This window comes from Gymnoscopelus braueri (genome assembly GCF_963280865.1).
Source record: "Gymnoscopelus braueri genome assembly, chromosome: 19".
Classification (NCBI taxonomy): domain Eukaryota; kingdom Metazoa; phylum Chordata; class Actinopteri; order Myctophiformes; family Myctophidae; genus Gymnoscopelus; species Gymnoscopelus braueri.
In genome coordinates this window covers 15,552,866-15,574,119 of record NC_137621.1, presented here as the reverse complement: position 1 = coordinate 15,574,119, position 21,254 = coordinate 15,552,866, and the positions used below count along the sequence as shown (strand labels likewise).

Below are 21,254 nucleotides of genomic sequence, written 5' to 3'. Positions count from 1 at the left end.
TTCATTCTAGTGGCTGATGAACACAGCTCTTTGAAGAAGAGCCCTATTGTACAAAACCCAAGGGCATTGTCTGCCTGCTTGCTGCCACGGTAACACTCTCTCGCAAGCAGCGGGAGTCAGGCAGTCAGTAGTACTGAAACATTTCTGCTAGAAAGCAGGAGCAAAAGAAAAGGATGGTGTAATCCTGCTTGGTGCTTTGTAATTCCTTGTAGTTGACTTTGCGGACACTATTTACAATAATATAAAGCTCCATAAATAGAGCATGGATTTCTGAGAAATGCTTAGAAAGTCTCTCTCTCTCTCTCTCTCTCTCTCTCTCTCTCTCTCTCTCTCTCTCTCTCTCTCTCTCTCTCTCTCTCTCTCTCTCTCTCTCTCTTTCAAAGGGCATTCATTGGCATAGGAAACATTATGTCTACATTGCCAAAGCTAATTTACATACACTTATAAAGATATTGGCATGTAGAACAAAGAAATGTGCAATAAAATATAACCTAGTAGGTCAAATTAAGAAAAGGGGTGAAGAATGATTTAGCTTTTGCTATATAGAGTACATACAAAATAAGTTAAAATAGAAATAGCCAAATGTTCAAATATGTTTAAAGGTATCTAGTTGTATTTTGTACAGTAGGTCTAATGTACCAATATCAGTGGTTTTATTCCATTGGATGTAATTTTCCTGTCAATAGATCACAAATCTTGCTGCTGTGTTTGCTGTCGCCTACTTCACGCAGCACATTCATGTTTTTTTTGTTTTTAGTCATGTTTTCTAAATGGTTTTGGATGTTTGTAATCTGTGGGAAGGATGTGGCTCTGATGTTTTCTGATGCAGTTATAGAAAGTGCAACTACCTGTAGGTTTCCACCTCATCTTGTGTGCCGTGGTTGCACAGTCTTCTCTCGGGAACCAAGTCTGCCCGTGGCGATCTTTCTCGATGGCAAGGCTGTGTTCACAGAGTGTCTACATACTGTAGTCAAGAATTTCCTTAGTTTTGGAACAGTCACAATGCTCAGGTATACTGCCAGTGTGTATTGGGCGAAATAGCTTTTCAATTTGCTATTGTTTTTGATAGATTTTTCCATTGTGTCAGATAGTTTTTTATTTTTGTTTTCCTATGATTTGGTTCAGTACAGTGGGTTTTCTGTCTGGTGGATCTGCTTGTGTTGAGTCCCAGAAACAGCTGATTGAGGGGACATCATTCTAGTATCTCTGTAGGTTAGGACTTTGTTATGGATGTGTACCCCTTTATGTGGGACTGCACAGCATTGTTATCCCTTGTCCCCTGTCCCATATATTGAGATGATGGATATAGTTGTCAAAAGTCAAACCACTGCTGGACACATGCTTGTATAAAATCTGGCTATTATCCAATGGCTGTGAAGAAAGCCGCCATCACAGGCTGTTTGATGTCAGCCAAACTGTGCACATGCGGGTCAAGTGCAGGTTAAGGTTTTCACTGTATTTGCTGCCTATACGCTACACCCAACAGGGACAATTGGGAGTCATCACAAAGCCACAAGCTATGCTGATTTAGGCGAAATATGATAAAAATTCAGAAATGAAACTGTATTTCCTTAGCATGAGAGTTTTGTTTCAGGGTTATTTTATTTTTGGCTTTCCTATTTGAGGCATTTAAGTTTGATAAGAAGGCTGAAATGTATTATTTCTGCCCTGCTTACACATGTTGCATTGAAAGTCCCCCCGCCTGGTCTAAACACGTCTAAAAGTCATAGCCTTTCAGAATGTTACTATTCTCTCTCTCTCTCTCTCTCTCTCTCTCTCTCTCTCTCTCTCTCTCTCTCTCCCTCTCTCTCTCTCTCGTTTATTTTCCAGCTCATCTGTATGCGTTGGTCCTGCCAAGTGTGAAATCACCATCAGGACATCAGAAAGCCAACACTAGCACTCATGTTGTTCATTATTGTTGGAGGGCCTCATATCTCATTCAATTCTTTATTTTTAGACTTATGAGAAAGGTTTGCCCTTTTTCAGTACGAAATCCTATCCTTTTGGTTTCAGGAGTGTGTGGGAACTGGCTTACTCCAGTTACAGGACATGCACTGCATGTTTCCAATATGGGGGATTCAGGGAACTGTGTTCTGGGGATATACCAGACAAGGGTGCAGTAATGTTCACTAACCTACGATTCCCGTCTCCTTTTTTTTAAATTATTTAGTTTGCTGTGGTTCTTATTCAGCGTTTATATAGTTGCTTTTTATTTGTATTTTATTCTTTATTGAAAAATGGGGGAGGGTTCATTTATTTAGAATTTTGAGATTGTTTTGAATTAATTATGTACAATATATTCACCCTTTGTTCTGGCCAGGCAATGGTGGGCATGCCTTTGTGGCAATTTAGCTGACAGTGTGGACTCTTTTCTCTTTCACGCTGGATTAAGTGGGGATGTTTGGCAGAACTAGTGATGACTCATTGGAATGCTGACATATTTTTTACTCATCCCTAAAGTGCAAAGTTTTCATTTCCTTTTCCATGCTGCCTTCTGATAAAGGCTTGTTTTGGCCTGCTTCCTCCAGCCTAGATAACACACTGACGCTTTTTCTGAAGAGGAGTCAGGACCAAATATTTTTGGACGATAGTGAAAAATGGGCACCGTCTTCAAAGCCTGCAAATTAAAAGCAAACAGTAATTCTTTCAAGACCAACAAAAAAAGGATCATGGAGCAAAAAATAAAATACAGGACGTTCCTGATTAAATATTTGCTCAAAATAAAGTGCCTGCATGAAATCTGTGGTCATTCTCAGTTGCCTTGACAATCAACTGTCTCTCTTCCCTCCACAGTCTGTTTTATCCACGATGTCGGTGAAGTCAGATGGAAAGAAGAAGTGGGCGGCAGTCAGGGGTCGTCTGGGTTCCTCTGACTCTGACAGCCAGCTAGAAGCCAACCTGGAGAATGCCGACCCGGAGCTGTGCATCAGGCTGCTGCAGGTCCCTTCTGTGGTCAACTACTCGGGCCTGAAGCGTCGCCTGGAGGGCAGCGACCAGACATGGATGGTCCAGTTCCTGGAGCTGAGCGGTCTGGATCTCCTCCTGGAGGCGCTGGACCGCCTCTCTGGCCGCGGTTGTTCTCGCATCGCAGACGCCCTCCTGCAGCTGACCTGCGTCAACTGTGTGCGAGCGGTCATGAACTCCTCCACGGGCATCCACTTCATAGTGGAAAACGAGGGCTACATCCGCAAGCTCTCCCAAGGTTGGTGCATATCGGCTTCTGTTGAGCAAATGCACAGTATATGAAAGACCTGTCACCCCATGTCACCCATTCTTGAGAATTGGGACAAATCATGTCCTACCAAAACATTTCAAATTGTTATTTATTCATTCACTCGTTTAAAAATAAGTTTGGTGAAATATATTCTTTAAGGATTTATTACACATATCCTGAACCCAAACCCGAAAATGGGAAATACAATTTAAAAAAAGAGCATACGTTTTGAAGGAAACAACCTAGAAAGAACAAACAAAAAATCCCATGCAATTTTGACCCAAGGAATTCATTAAAGTGGTTATTATTAAGATTCAAGCACATCTTGACTCTATTACAAGCACAAAAGAAACAAAATACGCTATATATTTCTGCTTTTACCGAATACTTTTTCTCACCCACTGCATTTTCTTAATACTTTGAAGTGTGTATTTTAAGATTCTGCCAGGTATCAGACTGAAATAATGTCCCATGGAGTTAATGACTAACCCTATGTTACACATATCGTACCCAAACCCCAAAATAGAAACAATAGCCTATCTTTGGAAGCATACAACATACAAATGAACACATTTTCCATACAATTTGGACTCAAGGCATCCATTAAAATTGATATTATTAAGATTCAAGCATATCTTGACTGAAGACTAAGACTAAGCTTCAAACCTCCCAAAACAAACTGATTCGACTACTTCTCGGACTGGGGCCCATGACCCACCTCTCTCCCACTCACTTTGCCAGCCTAGGCTGGCTCAGGGTGGAAGACAGGGTTAAACAACAAAAAATGGGAATGGTCTTAAAAATTGTAAATGCAGATTTGCCCGAAATGCCCCCTATACCCGCATATCTGTATAAATACCTCGAAAAAGTTAGTGACACCCATAGTCACAAAACTAGAGGGAGCGTAAACAACAATCTGGTACCACCCACCCATAAAACAAACGTGGGCAAATTCTCCTTCTACAACACAGCCACCAAGGTATGGAATAGTCTAACCCCATGCATCCCTCAAAAAATGCAGTTCCGCTGGGCTCATTCAAAACAGTCTAACCCCATGCTCATTCAAAACAGTCTAACCCCATGCATCCCTCAAAAAATGCAGTTCGCTGGGCTCATTCAAAACAGCCCTAAAGACTCATCTTTCTGGAGGCCAAAAGAGGAGCTAGTACCAGTTTCCCTGTAGACAGACGACCCCCCTCCCCTTTTTTTTGGTATATACTTTTTATTTTTCATGCTTTTTTTGTACATAGTGGTATTTTTTCTCTGTATTTTTATGATGATTTTTGAACTGTTTGGTTGCTACTATATATGTCTATGAAATTAATTGAAGGACCCCAACGGAAACAAGTCCGCAAGGACTTTTTTGTTCGGACCTTTTAGACAATTTTCAATCAATCAATCAAGACTCTATTTCAGGGCAAAAATAGAAAAAAACAGAGCCAAAAATGTTCAGATTACATCTATATTTATCTTTTTACTAATGCGCATGCGCGTATGTGTGTGCGTGTGCGTGTGCGTGTGCGTGTGTGTGTGTGTGTGTGTGTGTGTGTGTGTGTGTGTGTGTGTGTGTGTGTGTGTGAGTGTGTGTGAGAGAGAGAGAGACCACATACATGCGTGTGTCCCTGCATTCCAAGTAGGCTATGAAGGCTTACTTTGTGGCTAGGTTTGGTCCAGGACCAGGAGGCAGACAGTCAGACACCCTAAGTTTAAGAGCAGGCTTAAAACTCTCGTTCCATTTGGGGAACAACAGCACCATCATCATCCATAGTCTCTAATGTCGCCAAAGCCAGTGCAGTGCCACGTTTGATTACCTCATTAACAAATGACATGACCTGGTGAACCATGTTCAACAACTCTTATGAACGTGTAGTGTGGTGAATTAAGTATGTACATTTTATTTGTATGGCACTTCTCACAGAGAGAACTCACAAAGTGCTTTACAACAGAAATTGAGACACAGCATGAAGCAAAATCTAAGACATTCCACAAATGCTTGTTTAAACATTAGTGTTTTTAAGTGGTTCTTAAAAATGTCCACTGAGGCTGCAGCTCTCAAGACCGGTGGAAGGGCATTCCATACCTTTTTGCTTTTGACCTTTTTTCAGTTTTTCAGTTGATTTCAGTTTTCAGCTTCACCCAACTCGGCGCAGAGAGGGGAGTAGTTAGGGGTTAAGTGTCTTACTCAGGAACATTTTGACAAGCCCTATTTTAAAAAATAAAATAAATTGAAGATCTACAAGCTCACAACGGATCACATTTAAGCTTATAGAGCTGCTATCCTCACTATTATTTATATTTTATTTAAATTTCTGTAAAAGTTTTGGAAAGTGTCTACATTTTAATACAGCATGCTTTGATATTAAAAATAAAATGTACTGAATTTTTTGAATACATAAGTATTTTTAAAAGCACCTACTCCAATACTTTAACTGGAAACAAATTTGACTGAGCAACTTTCATTTGTATATGAGTAATGTTTCACCAAGAGTATCTATACTTTGACTCAAGTACTGGGGTAGAGTACTTTGGTCCACCAGTTGCGAGTAGAGCCTCACTTTTAAGCATATAGCGATGTCCAGGACCCTTCACTGACCTGCTACAACGATACATGCCCAGCAGGAGCCTAAAGTCAGCTGACACACTACTGTGATAGTTGAAAGTTCTCTCTTGGAAATTGTAGGAGCCACAAAGTAAGCCTTCATAGCCTACTGGGAATGCAGTGCTCTAGCACCGCGCGCACACACACACACACACACACACACACACACACACACACACACACACACACACACACATACACATACACACACACACACACACACACACACACACACACACACACACACACACACACACACACACACACACACACACCCCCACACACACACACACACACACACACACACACATGTCTCTGTAGGTTATTGTTTCCTTCAAAAGTTGTGCTCATTTAATTTTGTCCATTTCCTGGTTTGGGCGCAGCAGGATATGTGCAATAAGGGCACGGTCCCACCGCACTTTTATTTTACCTCTGGGGCGGAATCTGCCAATGCTTTGTCAATGCAATATGGGCATAGCTCCATTGGGAACTCCTTATACGCCCAAATATGGAGTGTGTTGTCTAACCTTAACGTGTCGTCATGGCATCAGGCGCAAACAAATCAGTCAGCTCCATAGGGCACAAAAGGAGGCATGCCCATATATGGGCATATACTGATGACATCAGAGATCTCCATATATAGCCATAAAAGGACTGACAGACACAGAGATCTCCATTTATAGCTATAAAAGGACTGACAGACACAGAGATCTCCATACTGTATGGGCATATTGGTTGGATCGGCGGTGCGACATACGGTAGATGTGAGGGCCGTGTAGCGGCCCGAACTCTAGCTGTGAGGGCCGCATGGCGGCCCAAACCTTTAGTAAACAGAAAAAGCTCACACACTGACATTTTGTTTTTGAGACTCTTAAAATAGATGATTTATTTACATAGTGAAAAGTAGTGACAGTGAAAAAAAGGTGGATGTTTCGGTCCTCAGACCATCGTCAGCTCTATGTGCTGTTGGACTATTGTAAATAACTAATCTGTTTGTGCATTCAAAGAACCACAACATTCTTTGTCAGTGGCCTTTTCTTATTTTACTGGTCTACTTTGCTGGCTTCTCACACCCGGCTCAATATTCGGTAAGCCTTGAGTCCAGGTTAAGGTTCACTTCAGCCTCAAATCTATAAAATAGCAGCACACCTAGAACAGATATTGGATTTCATTGCCTCGACATGTACAATGAATAACACTTATCTAAGGAACAACACTTCATACTCACAGGGCAACATTTCAAAGTTCAAGTTACACTGCCAAACGCAGTGCTGAAAAACAGCATCCATCATGAGTCTACATAGAGGGAGAGGAATGGAAGCTATGTTGTGGTTCATTAAATAGATGGGACCATACTGATGTATGTACCTGTGATGCTCCACAGCCTTAGACACGTCCAACACTATGGTGAAGAAGCAGGTGTTTGAGCTGCTGGCTGCCCTCAGCATGTTCTCCTCAGATGGTTACCGCCTGGCTCTGGATGCGCTCGACCACTACAAGGTAAGCAGTCCACCTGCAGAGGAGTCATTCTGAAAGTTTAAAGTTTATTGACAAAATGGCCTGAACTTCATTACAAGGTAAGAGTTTCTGTGACCGATAAAAGCTTTTTGGTGCCCTCTAGTGTTGGACTGTGTGTATCGGTGACCTCATCACAGGCAAACTTCTCCAAATGGATATTAAATTCATAAGGTGTCTGATTGTTCTCCTCAGGGCGTGAAGACCCAGCAGTATCGCTTCAGTGTGATCATGAATGAGATGCAGGCCACAGACAACGTGCCTTACATGGTCACCCTGCTCAGCGTTATCAATGCCCTCATCTTTGGGACAGACGACCTCAGGGAGAGAGATAAGATGAGAAAGGAGTTTATCGGTAGGCTGTGGCACCAGTAATTGTCACCTTCCCTGTTGAGCTGCTGCTCAACAATTTATCAGCAATCTGGTCTCAACTCTCAACAATTAGCATCTGACAGCAAGGTCACGCAGTGGTGAATTTTTAATGAAAAAGTCGTTCTCCTGTGGTGAACATCCATGCGCCCGCAGAGGAGAAAGTAGGTCATCAGCAATAGCACTGTTACAAATATATCTGTCACTATATCTGTCTAAGAATAGGTCTGATGACCTATTCTTATTTTGGTTTCAAAACACACCTGAGAACAGTGCAAATGTCACGTTTCCAGTAATGCATCTTCATGGCCACATGAACGGTGACAAACTCTCTATAATGGAAGGATGAACAGCATGTCAGTCATTTTGCTTAAACAAAAAATATAGCCTTTATTTGATTTCATTGACACAAAATGTGCCTCATTTGACAAGATGTTGATCATACTTTTATAGTACAGTCACGCATGCATGCATGAGGGCAGGGTGTGGACAACAGACAGTACACAAATACATCTATATAGACGAATCCACAGGAGCGCTGCCTGTGGTTGTGGTGTCGCGGTGCGGAGCGGCACCCGCTTGACACCACAGTTATGATTGCCGCTCTGTGGATTCGTCAATACACAAAACATAATGTGGCAGTCTAATGTCGACAGGGAAGCCTGGCAATGCTGTGATTGGCCACTCCCATTTTGTAATTGCACACCTGTGACTTTCCTGTCAGCAGCCAGCACGTGTTCTTTGAATTTACTTAGCATTCCCAATGAAAACTCACAAATGTTTTGTTGTTGTCTTGCAGGGCTGCAATTACTTGATATGCTCCCCAAATTGAGGTGAGTTTGAGCATTCCCTCTGTGTTATCATAGTGGTTGAATCAGTCAGTTCTATAGCAATACCTGGAATACATTTTATTTTATTTTATTTGTTTTATTCATAATGCCAGAATGAAAATATAGTTTTCATGTTTTCACTGAATACTGTATATTGTTGTAAAATCAAATGAAAGTTGGAGAACATGTTCCCACATTGCTCTACTTTCTTGAGTGTTATTTGCCCATCCTCTGAGCTCTGAAGCCTCCCAATGCCCAGCTGTAATCTGTGCTTTTCTGGCTTGCAGGGAGGAAGAGGATGAAGACTTGATTATTCAATGTGAAGCTTTTGAAGAGGCCATGGCTGAGGATGCGGATGAGTTGTTGAGGGTCTATGGAGGCATTGACATGAGCAATCACCTGGAGGTGTTTACAACTCTCTTCAACAAGGTGAGCCATGACTATTTTATAGTAGTCGTGTTGGTAATCCAAACCTGTGCTGGTGCGGAAGGCAAGAGCAGTCAACTGTTTTTGCCCACCCACCAATAATGTTTACATCATTTAAAGCTATCGGCGTCATCATGTTAACAAGCATACTTGGTCCATACAGGACGTGTAGGTTAATCACAAGGTTTTATAATATGTACTGTAATAACTGGAGCAAAAATAAACTGAACAAAGTTATAATGTGATATGATATGAATGTTTTACTGTGTGGCTGGTGAAGAATGGACCATACCACTCAAGTGTTTGTGTGTGTGTGTGTGTGTGTTAAATCATAATCTATACAGTGAGAAGCACAATTATTCAAAGGAAAAAAGGTGGCTTTGCAATCTTCAGTTTGTACTTTTTGTGGTTTATGTATATATGTCTGTGTTGCTGTGCTGTGTTCATCCAGGTGAGCAGCTCCCCAGCCTCCCTACAGCTGTTGTCCATCCTACAGACGTTGCTGCATCTGGGGCCCGAGCGCTGTGACATCTGGCAGGCCCTGGAGGCTCTGACTAACAGAGCCATCCTGCTGGCCCAAGACTGTGAGTTTAGTTTACACATGCATTTAGATGAACACAAACAGAAATCCAGAAGGTTATTTTTCTGAATTAAGACTTTGGTTCAGTTTGTTTTGTTTTTTGTCAAGGAAAGCCATAGATCATGATGTTTACAGTGGGTGTATTTATAGAGGACATTATTCACATGGCAGTGAGAAACCGTAATTTCCAGCCCAGAGTGTGTTGTGAGAGCAAAATCGCCGCCTTGTGAACGTGGTCAATGAGAGGTAGTTTTTAAATGTGGTTCCTCTGTGTCTGTGCTTTTGGGGGGTTCCAGCTCGGATGGAATCCTCTGAGAAGATCACGCAGCGCTTGGCGTTCTCCAAAGGCAAGAGCGGCGTAGTTCCGAATGAGGTCGACGGCCAGCTGGTCAGGAAGGCAGACAAGGCCATTCAGACAGACCACGTGGACGGAGACAAAGACGGACCCGACGGAACCCCCTCAACCACCCAAATGCCACCGCTTGCCTCTCCTCCACCTCCTCCTCCTCCACCCCCACCGCCCTTACCTCCATGTATGACGGGGCCACAACCCCCAGGCACCAACCAGTGCCCTCCGCCACCACCACCACCACCTCCCCCTCCACCCTTACCAGGAATGTTCTGTGGGCCAGGGATGCCACTCCCTCCACCACCCCCTCCCCTACCTGGCATGGGAGGCTGTGGAGGGCCTCCACCACCCCCTCCCCTACCTGGTATGCCTCCTCCCCCTCCTCCCCCCCCTGGCATGATCGTGGCTCAGAGCTGCCAGTCCCTGGGCCGGTCTGCGACGGTCCCAGCCAGGGCCGCCCGATGCCCGACTCTGAGGATGAAGAAGCTCAACTGGCAAAAGCTTCGTGCCGTTACTGGTGAGTGGGAGAACCGTGTGCATTTTCCAAGATGATATCTAGCATTTAGTATAGTAAAAAAAATTATAGCAAAGTATTAGTCATAGTTTAACTTTTTCCTGCTGAGAAAAGGGGAGCAAATACTGGGGTGAAACAATTCATTGAATGATTATTCGATCAATAGAAAAGGTAACATTTCTAATACTTGCTATTTACAATAAGAGTATAGAGGGTATGCGTGTGACATCATCATCAAACCCGGAAGTTATGCAGGAATGCCGACTGAGTGTCAAAAAAATACTTTCTGGCCTTGACAGCCCATGCATCCAAACAGAAAAGTCATATCTGATTGCATTAAACAACATTAAACAATGTTAAACTCACTTTGCATGTTGCTTTGCCACTCGCTTTGCCACTCGATGTGCCATTCACTTTAAGCATGCGCATACCCTCTATAGTTCTCCTAAGACACAACAGTAAGCCAGCCTCTGAGCATCAGCTGATTCCTGCCAAGGTCTTCCCTATCAGCTGATTCTCAGCTCAGCTAAGCCCACCCCCACCCCAGCTCCCCCTTTTTATAAGCATCTGATCTTACTAATATCATTATTGTGCTATGGTTACTGCTGCTCTGATCTGTCGTACCTGGGAGGGTCTTTGCTTGCTGTTCTCCCTGCCTGTGGCATTCCATACATGTGCATGGAAGGGCACATGTATGGAACGTTTTATTTTTGATGCTCTGAATATTTTATCCATATTATCTGTTTTTGATTGATGGGTAAACATTACTATGATTTTATGGTTTAATTTAAATGCATAGATTCATTAAAAAAAATGGTTGCAGCCATGAAGTGTGATATAACATGTAATGCTGTCAGGTTATGGCTCATTTTAAGTGTTTCTCCTTCACCTCGCACCTCAACACAGATGGTAACTCCATGTGGACATCGTCTCAGAAGACCCCTCCCGATCTTGAGCTCGACTACAGCAGCATCGAGCAATTGTTCAGTTTCCCGGTGACCGAGCCCAAAGACAAGGGGGCAGCTCCGGTCAAGAAGGAGTCTAAAGAGGTATGCTTGGTCACTCAACGCAGCCCCTCAGAGCTGTAGCACTCCCAAACATGTCCATGCTGAACAACCAATAATATGCTCTAGTCAATTCATATATTCCCTTCATCGTTTCTCTTCCTTCTGTAGATTACTTTCCTTGATCCAAAGAAAAACTTGAATCTGAACATATTCCTGAAACAGTTCAGATGGTGAGATATTTTCCCAGTATTGTTTCCGTCACCGTTCTGGTCCATCCCTAGCTGAATGTTTTGCCCCCTTTTCTACCCAGCCCGAATGAAGTCGTTGTAGCCATGATCCAGAAGGGGGATCGGACCAAGTTTGACGTGGAGGTGCTTAAACAGCTTCTAAAGCTCCTTCCAGAAAAACATGAGGTTGGCACTACGAGCATGTTGCATAATATAACTTGGACAGAATATTCTCAGCCATACATAACTTCCCACATCTTAAGACAAGTTCTCTTCTGCCTCAATGTAGATTGAAAATTTGAAGTCATTCCAAGGAGAGAAAGACAAGTTGGCTAATGTGGACCGCTTCTACAATTCACTTCTCTCTGTCCCATGGTAAATGTTCTTACTTTTCATCTATCTGTCTGTAGATCATGTCACTCGATGGAGAATCCGTCTTAAATTTAACGATATTGTTTACATTTTGTCGTTCGATTCATCATTATCAACTGCATTTCCTTCGTCTCTCCAGCTACGAGTTGAGGATTGAGTGTATGTTGCTGTGTGAGGAGACAGCTTCAGTGCTGGACATGCTCAAACCTAAAGCCCAACTAGTGGAGAATGCCTGCCAGTGTAAGTCAACAGAATTCTACAGTATAAAAATATACATTTTCCACTGGTGACGTCATGTTCACACTGAGCCCTCTGTCTGTCATAGATGAACATATGAAGTAAACTGTTCATTAACATTTTGACTTGCAACCTCTTAGTCATGCCCATGTGTGAACATGCAACTGAGCACCAAATTGACTACATGATTAGTAATCTACATGAACCTACTGTATATTTTCTCAGCCCTCAGGGATAGCAACCTCTTGCCCAGTTTCTGCAGGCTTATCCTGGATGTGGGAAACTTCCTCAACTATGTAAGAAGCGCCCCTTCCCTGCTCAATTAGATTTCGTCCTGGCTGACATTTAGACTATGATCTTGATCTAAATACGCTACTGTGTCTACGTTCAGGGAAGTCACACGGGTAATGCAGAAGGGTTCAAGCTCAGCTCTCTGCTAAAGCTCACTGAGACCAAAGCCAACAAGAGTCGTATCACACTGCTTCATCACATCCTGGAGGTACGTTCTTATGATTCCTCAGAAACCCTACTCAAACCCTACTGTTAAAAATTAAATGGCATATTTGGTGATTTTTAACCTCAAGACTACATTGTTCTGTTGTGAGGATATCTGATACATTTTGCAAAGTGTCACACGCATTTAGATGAATACAAACGGAAATACAGAAGGTTATTTTTCTGAATAAAGACTTTGGTTCAGTTTGTGTTTTTGTCAAGGAAAGCCATACAGATCATGATGTTCATAGGGCACTGGATGTCTATATACATGCAGTGTATGTACAGTATGTAATGGGCTGAATGTTTCCAGCTCCTTTGAGTGGGCGGCCATAGCTGAACGGAAACTGAATTCCCCCTGATAGGATGAACAAGGTTTCCATTATTATTTTTAGATGCACAGAATGCACTGGAAAGTTAATGATAGGATTGAGGCTAAAGATCGGCCAAGTCACCCTTAAACATATTTAATTACACCCTATGTGGCTTGTTTTTCCCAGAAAGCAGAGTTGGACCACCCGGAACATTTGGCACTGGCAGATGATCTAGAGATCTGTGAAAAGGCAGCAAGGTATAATACTGTAACCTATACTTTCGATCTACTCTAGTTTATGTTTTCTTTTTCTCAGTTCATGGATCTGTAATTGCCTTTATTTGTCTTGTCTTTAGTGTTAACCTGGAGTCTAGCCAGTCAGAGGCTACTGCCTTATTGAAACGACTGAAGGACACCGCCAAGAAAGTCTCCAACTCTGTAGAAGATGTGACAGAGCAATATGCAAAAGTCATTGAGGTAGGTAGAGAAGTTCTCCACATTCTCTTCATGGAGATGACAACAAAAAACTGAGGATTCACACACAAAAGGGCACTGGAATCTTAATGCTCCCCAAATGGGCTGTTTTCTCTTCACTAGGAAAACCTGCAGGCATGCAGCGCTTTAGAGGAGCAGTTCTTGGAGATTGACAAAAAGAGAAGTGAGCTGGCTGTGTACCTATGTGAAGATGCTCATCAGCTCTCCTTGGAGGAGCTCTTTGGAACGATCAAGTCTTTCCGGGGACACTTCATCAAGTCCTTGAAGGTTAGGGAGGTGTTGATGGTACTCTCTGAACCATTGTTCCTGCTAAATATTGCATGTTTGTTCTACTGTACATAACCATATATCAGAGGCATTTTAGAAGTTGCATGTACTGTATAGTTGTCATTGTTCACAGATCTACACTTGCAGTAAAAAAAAAAGTCAAGATATTGAAAAGATTAAAGTGATTACATGTTTTATCTCCCACCCTCAGGAAAACAAAAACAGGAAAGAACAAGCAGCTAAGGCAGAGAAAAGAAAGAAACAACTGGCAGAAGAAGAATCCAAGAGACAGAAAGGAGAGAATGGAAAAATAAGTGAGCGCTCTATCTCTCTCTCTCTTTTTGCAGTGTGACACAGCTGCGCATTCTCCAATGACTCTTCTTCTTTCATAGTGGAAAGGTCTCACTCTGAAAGCGACACACATACTGTACTGTAATCCACACACACGCCATTGCTCACACGGAGCAGCCCTGCCTCTCACTCACAGTGCTGCCCTCAGCTCTCGTCACTCGACTCTGTTTTCCCCACTTCAAAATAGTTCGCTAGTCTTGTCACGGTGTCAACTTGCTGATAAGTGCACAGAGCCTCTATGAATGGCTTTGATGGAGAAATATGAGATGTGTTCTGGACAAAAGTAAACTTAATATTCTAATTAATATTTGGTATATTAATATTCCTGTCAACCTTTAAAATATTCCTTTCAATATCTCCCTTGTGGGATTTGGCTTGACTTGGTTGGCATCCCTGTGAATGGCAAGGGACAAACTGCATAGTGTTGTTTGGAAATGCCTGCATCGCATTTGAGGCAAATTAGGAAAGACAACAAGGATATCTGCAAACCCATACGCAATGTTTGGGGTAACGTGTTACAAGTAACGCCGTTACTGCAATCGGTCACGACTTTTCGTGTGACAGTGTCACACAGCTGACGTTATTACTGGTTTGGGTTTGTATTACGTTAATTTGTCGCACATGTGCGACATGGGAGAGATTGAGAGAAGACAGAGAGGTTATCCTTTAGTAAGCTCCATGCAAGTATTCACATTATTTTTTGATTTATTGATGAACTTTTAAAAGTAACGTTGCCTAACACTGCCCATATGTAAGCTATATGGAGCAGTGCCAACCAAGCCTGCTAACCTAGTAATGCCAGGAGAGGATGATATATTTTATTAAAACAGAGGGCCCCCCTTATTTTGTGTGTCGTTTTGATGTGAGAAATACTTTTGATAATTTGAATATAAAGTATGCATCTTAATCTCTCTGCTCTCTGTCCACACCAGTCAAAAGAGGCCTCCCGCCACCAGACGATGGCTGCATCATCGACCATCTCCTGGCAGATATCAAGAAAGGTTTCTGCCTCAGGAAGACACGGCCCAGGTGCGATTCGGAAAGCCTCCCCTCTAATGAAAAACATAGAGATACTGGCCCACCTGGTAAGGACAAGAGATCGTGGCCTCCATCTGCAACTCCTAGCTTTGCTAGTGAACCTATGAGCCACTAAACCGAGCTGTAAAGCCTTGCATGCTTCTGCAAAAGTTTCATATGACACGTCGTTCGACAAAATCTAAGTATTGTCAAATTCTAAATACTCCTTTCAGTTTAAAATATATGGTTTTGTCACAGAAGCATACATTAGGCTTTATACATCCTTGCTGCTTCATCTCAGCTTTCGTCTGTGCTTCCACACTGCTGCTGACGCCATTGCTTGCCTTCTTTGCCAAGCTATTCTCCATAATAGATGTTCCTATGCATTAATAATGCAGACTCTTACATTATACTTCTGTTTTATTAGCATGCATATATATATATATATATATATATATATATATATATATATATATATATATATATATATATATATATATATATTTGCATATTAATAATTGTATTTTCTAAATGCATCAGTGTTGTTAACTCTCTCAGTGCCAAGCCCCGAGTTATCCCGAGTTTTCTCTGAATACCCTCCCTGCCAGAACGAGAAATCCCGAGTTTTTACTTTTTACTGTGGTCGCGCTATTCTGTTTATTTTTCATGATCACTTTCACTTTCTGATTCCTTCAGACTCATTGGGTTCCGGTTTCATGACGCAGATTCCGTTTCCGGTTCTAATTTTTTTCCCGCGGTCATTTTTGGCCAGAATAGGGAAAAACACATTTTTTCACACGGTATAAAAAACGAACGGAGGGCTCCACTTCTACTCTCTTTGGTCTGGGTGACGATCAGTCATCGTAGTCGTGTATCACATCGTAATTTAGCCCGATCAACGATTGTCGAAAATGTCACATCCGGTTAATGACCGGATGTGACGTGAGCCTGTTTGGGAGGGGGCGAGTGAGCCAGCGAGGTCATCAATGTGTCGATTTGCTGCTCTCTACTGGTAGAACTGTCTTATGTATTTAAAACTGCATTTAGACAATTTATTTGAATGAAAAATTAAAAAATTAAAAAATTAAAAAACACGCAAATCGCTGGCACTGGGGGAGTACTTTATGAAATACTCTTGGCAGTGAAAGAGTTAATAGTGCCCGCTTTTCTACTTTCAGAATCAAGTGTCAAGCCTGTAAGAGAAGAAGCCAAGGCCTCGGCTCCAGGAGTATCAACCATTCTAGATCCCAGGCAACCTCAGACAGAGGAGGAATGCAGGGCCACCCAAGACGAAGTAGACGTTCCCTGCAAACCTCAAGAAACCTCAGCCTCAACACAGCATGCGCCCCTAGACGGACCAACTTTTCCAACGAACTCACCCCAAGGAGGATCGGCATTAACCATGAGGTCACCCTCGGAGGATCCAGTCTCGTTACAGAATGGGGGACACCAAGAGAACGCTGGCAATGGCATACCACTGAGCACCAGTCCCCCACACATGCCGACGGTTGAGTCCCAGGATGGAGGCGAGGCTCAGCCATTCGTCCCCAGACTCAGTTGTCCAACAAATGCGTCTGAGTCCAATGTCATCATCAACAAACAAGGTCCATCTACAGTCTCAGACTCTGGCCTGGTAGAGGCCCTCTTTAATGGCGACAACAGTCAGATCACGGAGAAGTCGGTGCCTGACGAGCCCATAGATAATTTGGTCAAGGGTCAGCTCAATGGAGGGCACACACTTGGAGAGGAGGGTGATGAAGGTATTTTAAAAGAAATTGAGGAGGATAAAGATAAAGTGAGTCATGAAATGAGCACCTTGGAGGTAGAATCTGTCAAACAGGAGGGGGCTGCCGAAGAGCAGGACAGCATAATGACGAAAAACTTTGGCCAGGGTGAAGTTGTGAGTGGGGAATCCTCAGACTCCAAAGGCAATGAGACATCCGTCAGTGAGATCATTCAGCCACGTGATGCCGCAGACGGACTGGATTCGGAAGATGTGCCATCGTCGGTATCTGAAGCCCTCCCCGCATCCTCAGCTCCCCTTAAAAAAGAATCGAAGAAACGCCAGAAGCTCTTTAGACGAAGCAAAAAGAAAAGCAATGAAGGTAATCCATGTTTGAGCTCAAACAAAGTTGACATTTATAATGCTAGTCTCTTCTTGACATGTTTTATACATAAGTCCTTTATTATTGGTTTTGTGTTTCTATTGTATTTTACAGTCTACATTAATAGTGTACACTGATCTGTTTGCATGAGTGATTTATTTCTCATAGTGTGAAATGCATAATTTGATGTTTTTAATTTTTTAATTATTTAATTAATAAATCAGATGTATGTTTGTATATAAAAACCTCACCACATCTGAGTCATTTCATCATGGGTTTAAGTGTTGTCTTTTCCATTTTGACTCTCTGAAACACAAGGTAACAGTGGAAAAGGACACACTAAACATAGCTGTGTGTTACAGTGAGGTAGGTCAAATGACCTGATGAAAAACTAACAAGTGTAAGCAGGACCGTCATTGCTCCATTGCTACCAAAACCTTGTGTCATTTAACAATCTAATTTGTCTGATTGGTCTTTAACACATGCCTCTTCATTTGGTGTCTTAAGAATCTGGGTCTGTGTGTGTGTGTGCGTCCATGGCTCCTCCTGCTGTTCTTTAATTGACATATCTTTTGACCAGACTAATCGTGAAGAGGAGTACCACAACTAAACTTCTTTATACTGGTGTAAAAATTCATCTAACTTCATGGTTTTCCTGTCTTCAAGAGGGTCGTCTTATCTCCGTAGTGCTTCAAAAAGAAGTGTCAAATGTCTCATTGGAACTATAAATGGGACTGTTTTAACCTACTAACAATACGCCGTCTCATGTGCTTCCTGAAAACTGTTGATCTGGATTTACTGAAACATTGATATGATAATGTAAATCTTTCCTAACTATTGATAAAGCTAACAATCATTTTAAAGGGGGTTTGACAAGGTTTGCTTTAAAAATGACAGATTTGATTTGCCATAAAAGTTCATTTCTCTACCAAGTGCCTCATTTAATGCAACAACAATCCATCCAATGTACTTACAATAGTTTTTTTTTATTTCCCTAGGGGATTCCAGAAGGAAATCAAGAGGAAAAAGGAAAAATTGAGTCAATAACTCAATGCAGGATTTCTGGTCTTTATATTAGACTAAGACTAAATAAGTCTTCCTTCTGTAAAGCTTTTATTGTCTCCCTCCCCCACCACACACACACACACAAAAGAAAAAAACAGTCTGAACATTAATACATTCATGTAAAATTATTGCCTAGACAGTATGTATAAGAGGAATATTTTTTGAATATAGCATCAAATGTGTTAATATGCTTTGTTATTTTGTATATTTGGTTAATTCAAAATATGTTTTACAAAATTATACCTGATACCAATTGAGAATAATACGATTTCTTGTCTTCCGTATATGTGAGAATGCACAGGAAATCATTATTACTGCCTTTTATCAATATCTTCTTGTAAAAATAGACACAAATAGACACATGCATGTACACATGGCACACCACTTATAACAACTTGTGATGTTTGTGATTATTTTAATAAAATATGTTTACAGATGAACTGAACATTTGGTTGGCATCACTTTGTACCTTTACTGGATATCTAGACAAGCTATTACCTTTCTGTGGTTACACCACTAAAACATGGGAGGAAAGTGCCTTATACAGTATGTGCCTTGCCTTGTTATTTATAAGGCATTATGTTTGGATCAAACAGGTGATCGACATAAAGACATGATAGTCAGTAGCTATGGCAGGCTTGGTTCTGTAGGAAACTCCTTTTGGGTCCAAATAATTTACCTTGTGTGTTAGTTTAGAAAACGTATCTAGCATGCAGCTCACCACGGATCAGAATCATTTACAATCTCAGCTAATTTACTTGTTATGTTGCAGCATAACCGCTTTTGGACCCTTGTGTTTTGAGAGAATTGATAAACAAGTGAAATTGGAAGTGATGGCAATTGAACTGGAAGACTATACATTTTAAGCTGATAAATGGATACTCTCATTGGATGAAATTGGCAGCCCAGCTGAAAATGTTTTTTTTTCTGCTAAAGATCTGGAGACGGGGAGACCCTTGCTATTGAACAGTCTTTAGCAATTTACCATGACAATAGAGGAGCTTTAATGTTTTAACAAAACAAAACAAAAGAAATGTTTAAACCAAGAAATATCACACTACCTTTAATGTTTTATATACTGTATATTATTATATATAAAACGTGATTAAACAGGGCCTCCAGCTCCTCCACCAGTGCCTCCTCTACCTCAGTGGTTCTCATGCAGAAGAGTAGAACATATAAGACTAGTAAAACATATACTGTGTAATGTGTGTGTATATATATATATACTAGAGGTATACCTACATCGCCCTGCCGATCTGACTGATATGCCCATACAATATGGAGATCTCTGTATCTGTCAGTCCTTGTCCCTTTTATGCCCATATATGGAAATCCCTGATGTCATCAGTATATGCCCATATATGGGCATGCTGATATGCCCATATATAAAGATCTCTGTATCTGTCAGTCCTTGTCCCCTTTATGCCCATATATGGAGATCCCTGATGTCATTAGTATACGCATAATATGTATTTGTGAGAGAATAATTATGGACTTGCACATATCTGAAAAAGTGGACTTTTCAACCACAGCTGAATCATGAGACGAGACAACAGTATTGAGAATGAGTTCAGGAAGAGACGCCATGAGACAAAAGACAAAATGTCCAGGCAGATTGGGGAGAGAAGTATTTATGTCATGTCGAATGGAAAATGTATTTATCTCCTAAGCAACAACTATGTCCAGCAGTGGCTAAGAAGGGGAACCTAATATAAATTTGAAACCAAAAGTAAGAAGTGTTCCTCATTCCACTATTTCTAAGTGTTGGATTTAGACAAATTACACATCATACCAAATGCTGCTTTATATTGCCACTTTTAGCCACTTTAACCATGGATATGAAACGTTCCCGTTCCCCTTCCTGTTATTTGACTTGTTCTGTGTTCCTTTCTTCTCTATTCTCGCTTTCCCTATTCTAACTCTTCCTGTTGAGAGCTTGCACAAATAACATCCTCCTTTACACCTAATCATGTGATATGAAAATTAAGTTGATTCTGATTCTGAACCTGAACATTCCAACTTTTGTTGTGGAAATCTGTGGAAATTACAGTATTACAGTGGAGTCAGCACTACTAACCCTATGATTCATGAATTATTTTATATCCAAATTAGGCGTACAATATGAAATCCCAGACAAAAACATCCATTCATATCATCCAGCATGCAGGTTTGCCCTTAATCAAATCATATCAGGATTCAGCAGTAGCACATGAATGGCCCTGGCCTGGCAGCAAATCAATTGTCCAGGTGTGTTACCTGTTCATTACTAGTAGTGTTACTACTAATTTTCAACGGGAGGATGTCTTATGTTCCCTCAGCCCTATGTTAACCCCGAGGGAACATTATACTCAAACTAAAATTGTTCTAAACTAGAAAAAGTGCTCCTCGGAGCACAGGTCTCCGCCAGGTCAGGTACGTTATTCTGGCCTCCTGGTGGTGCTATAATAGGCCAATGTTTCTTAGTGCCATTTATTCTCAGGTCTTTCACGGTAATCAGCCACTGCATTCATGATTTGAGGCATTTTGTTCCAAAAATGTGTTTTGCTAAATTAGACCTGCTGGTAGCGCTATAACAGGCCAATGTGAAAAGGGTGGCATTGCTTCCTCGGCCTAGTGGGAATGTGCGTGTGAAATTTCACGGAAATCGCAAGCTGCGTGCATAGTTTGAGGCTTTTTGTTCAAAACGGACCAATCCTGCAAACTTTGGAAGCCAACCTTAGGCAATGAGGATGGAATATGGGAAATCGGACAGATCCATGTTGATCACATGACTATAGAGATACTGTGTACCGATTTGCATGACGTTTGGATAAAATCTGTAGGAGTAATGTAAAAAAAATGGGTTTTGCACAAATCGGCCTCCAGGTGGCGCTATAACAGGCCCATGTGAAAAAAATGGTTTCA

The 21,254-nt window shown here is 41.7% G+C and overlaps 1 protein-coding gene across 3 annotated transcripts in view; it reads left to right on the top strand.

The window, feature by feature from the left end:
* LOC308075279 (inverted formin-2) overlaps positions 1 to 18,423 on the top strand; it is a 35,481-nt gene extending 17,058 nt beyond the window's left edge. The window contains exons 2-23 of one of the 3 annotated variants that reach the window (XM_080415031.1): positions 2,794 to 3,202; positions 7,198 to 7,313; positions 7,524 to 7,683; positions 8,497 to 8,530; positions 8,815 to 8,956; positions 9,405 to 9,537; positions 9,830 to 10,399; positions 11,303 to 11,445; positions 11,572 to 11,633; positions 11,714 to 11,816; positions 11,920 to 12,005; positions 12,142 to 12,242; positions 12,465 to 12,535; positions 12,631 to 12,738; positions 13,235 to 13,305; positions 13,404 to 13,524; positions 13,645 to 13,809; positions 14,021 to 14,123; positions 15,093 to 15,245; positions 16,356 to 17,282; positions 17,601 to 17,648; positions 18,281 to 18,423. In XM_080415031.1, the coding sequence (XP_080271157.1) occupies positions 2,809 to 3,202; positions 7,198 to 7,313; positions 7,524 to 7,683; positions 8,497 to 8,530; positions 8,815 to 8,956; positions 9,405 to 9,537; positions 9,830 to 10,399; positions 11,303 to 11,445; positions 11,572 to 11,633; positions 11,714 to 11,816; positions 11,920 to 12,005; positions 12,142 to 12,242; positions 12,465 to 12,535; positions 12,631 to 12,738; positions 13,235 to 13,305; positions 13,404 to 13,524; positions 13,645 to 13,809; positions 14,021 to 14,123; positions 15,093 to 15,245; positions 16,356 to 17,282; positions 17,601 to 17,647 (3,810 nt within the window). In that variant the 5' untranslated portion in view covers positions 2,794 to 2,808 and the 3' untranslated portion in view covers position 17,648; positions 18,281 to 18,423. The other 2 variants (XM_080415032.1, XM_080415030.1) reach the window with 2 other exon arrangements.
* Positions 18,424 to 21,254: the final 2,831 nt, after the last annotated feature.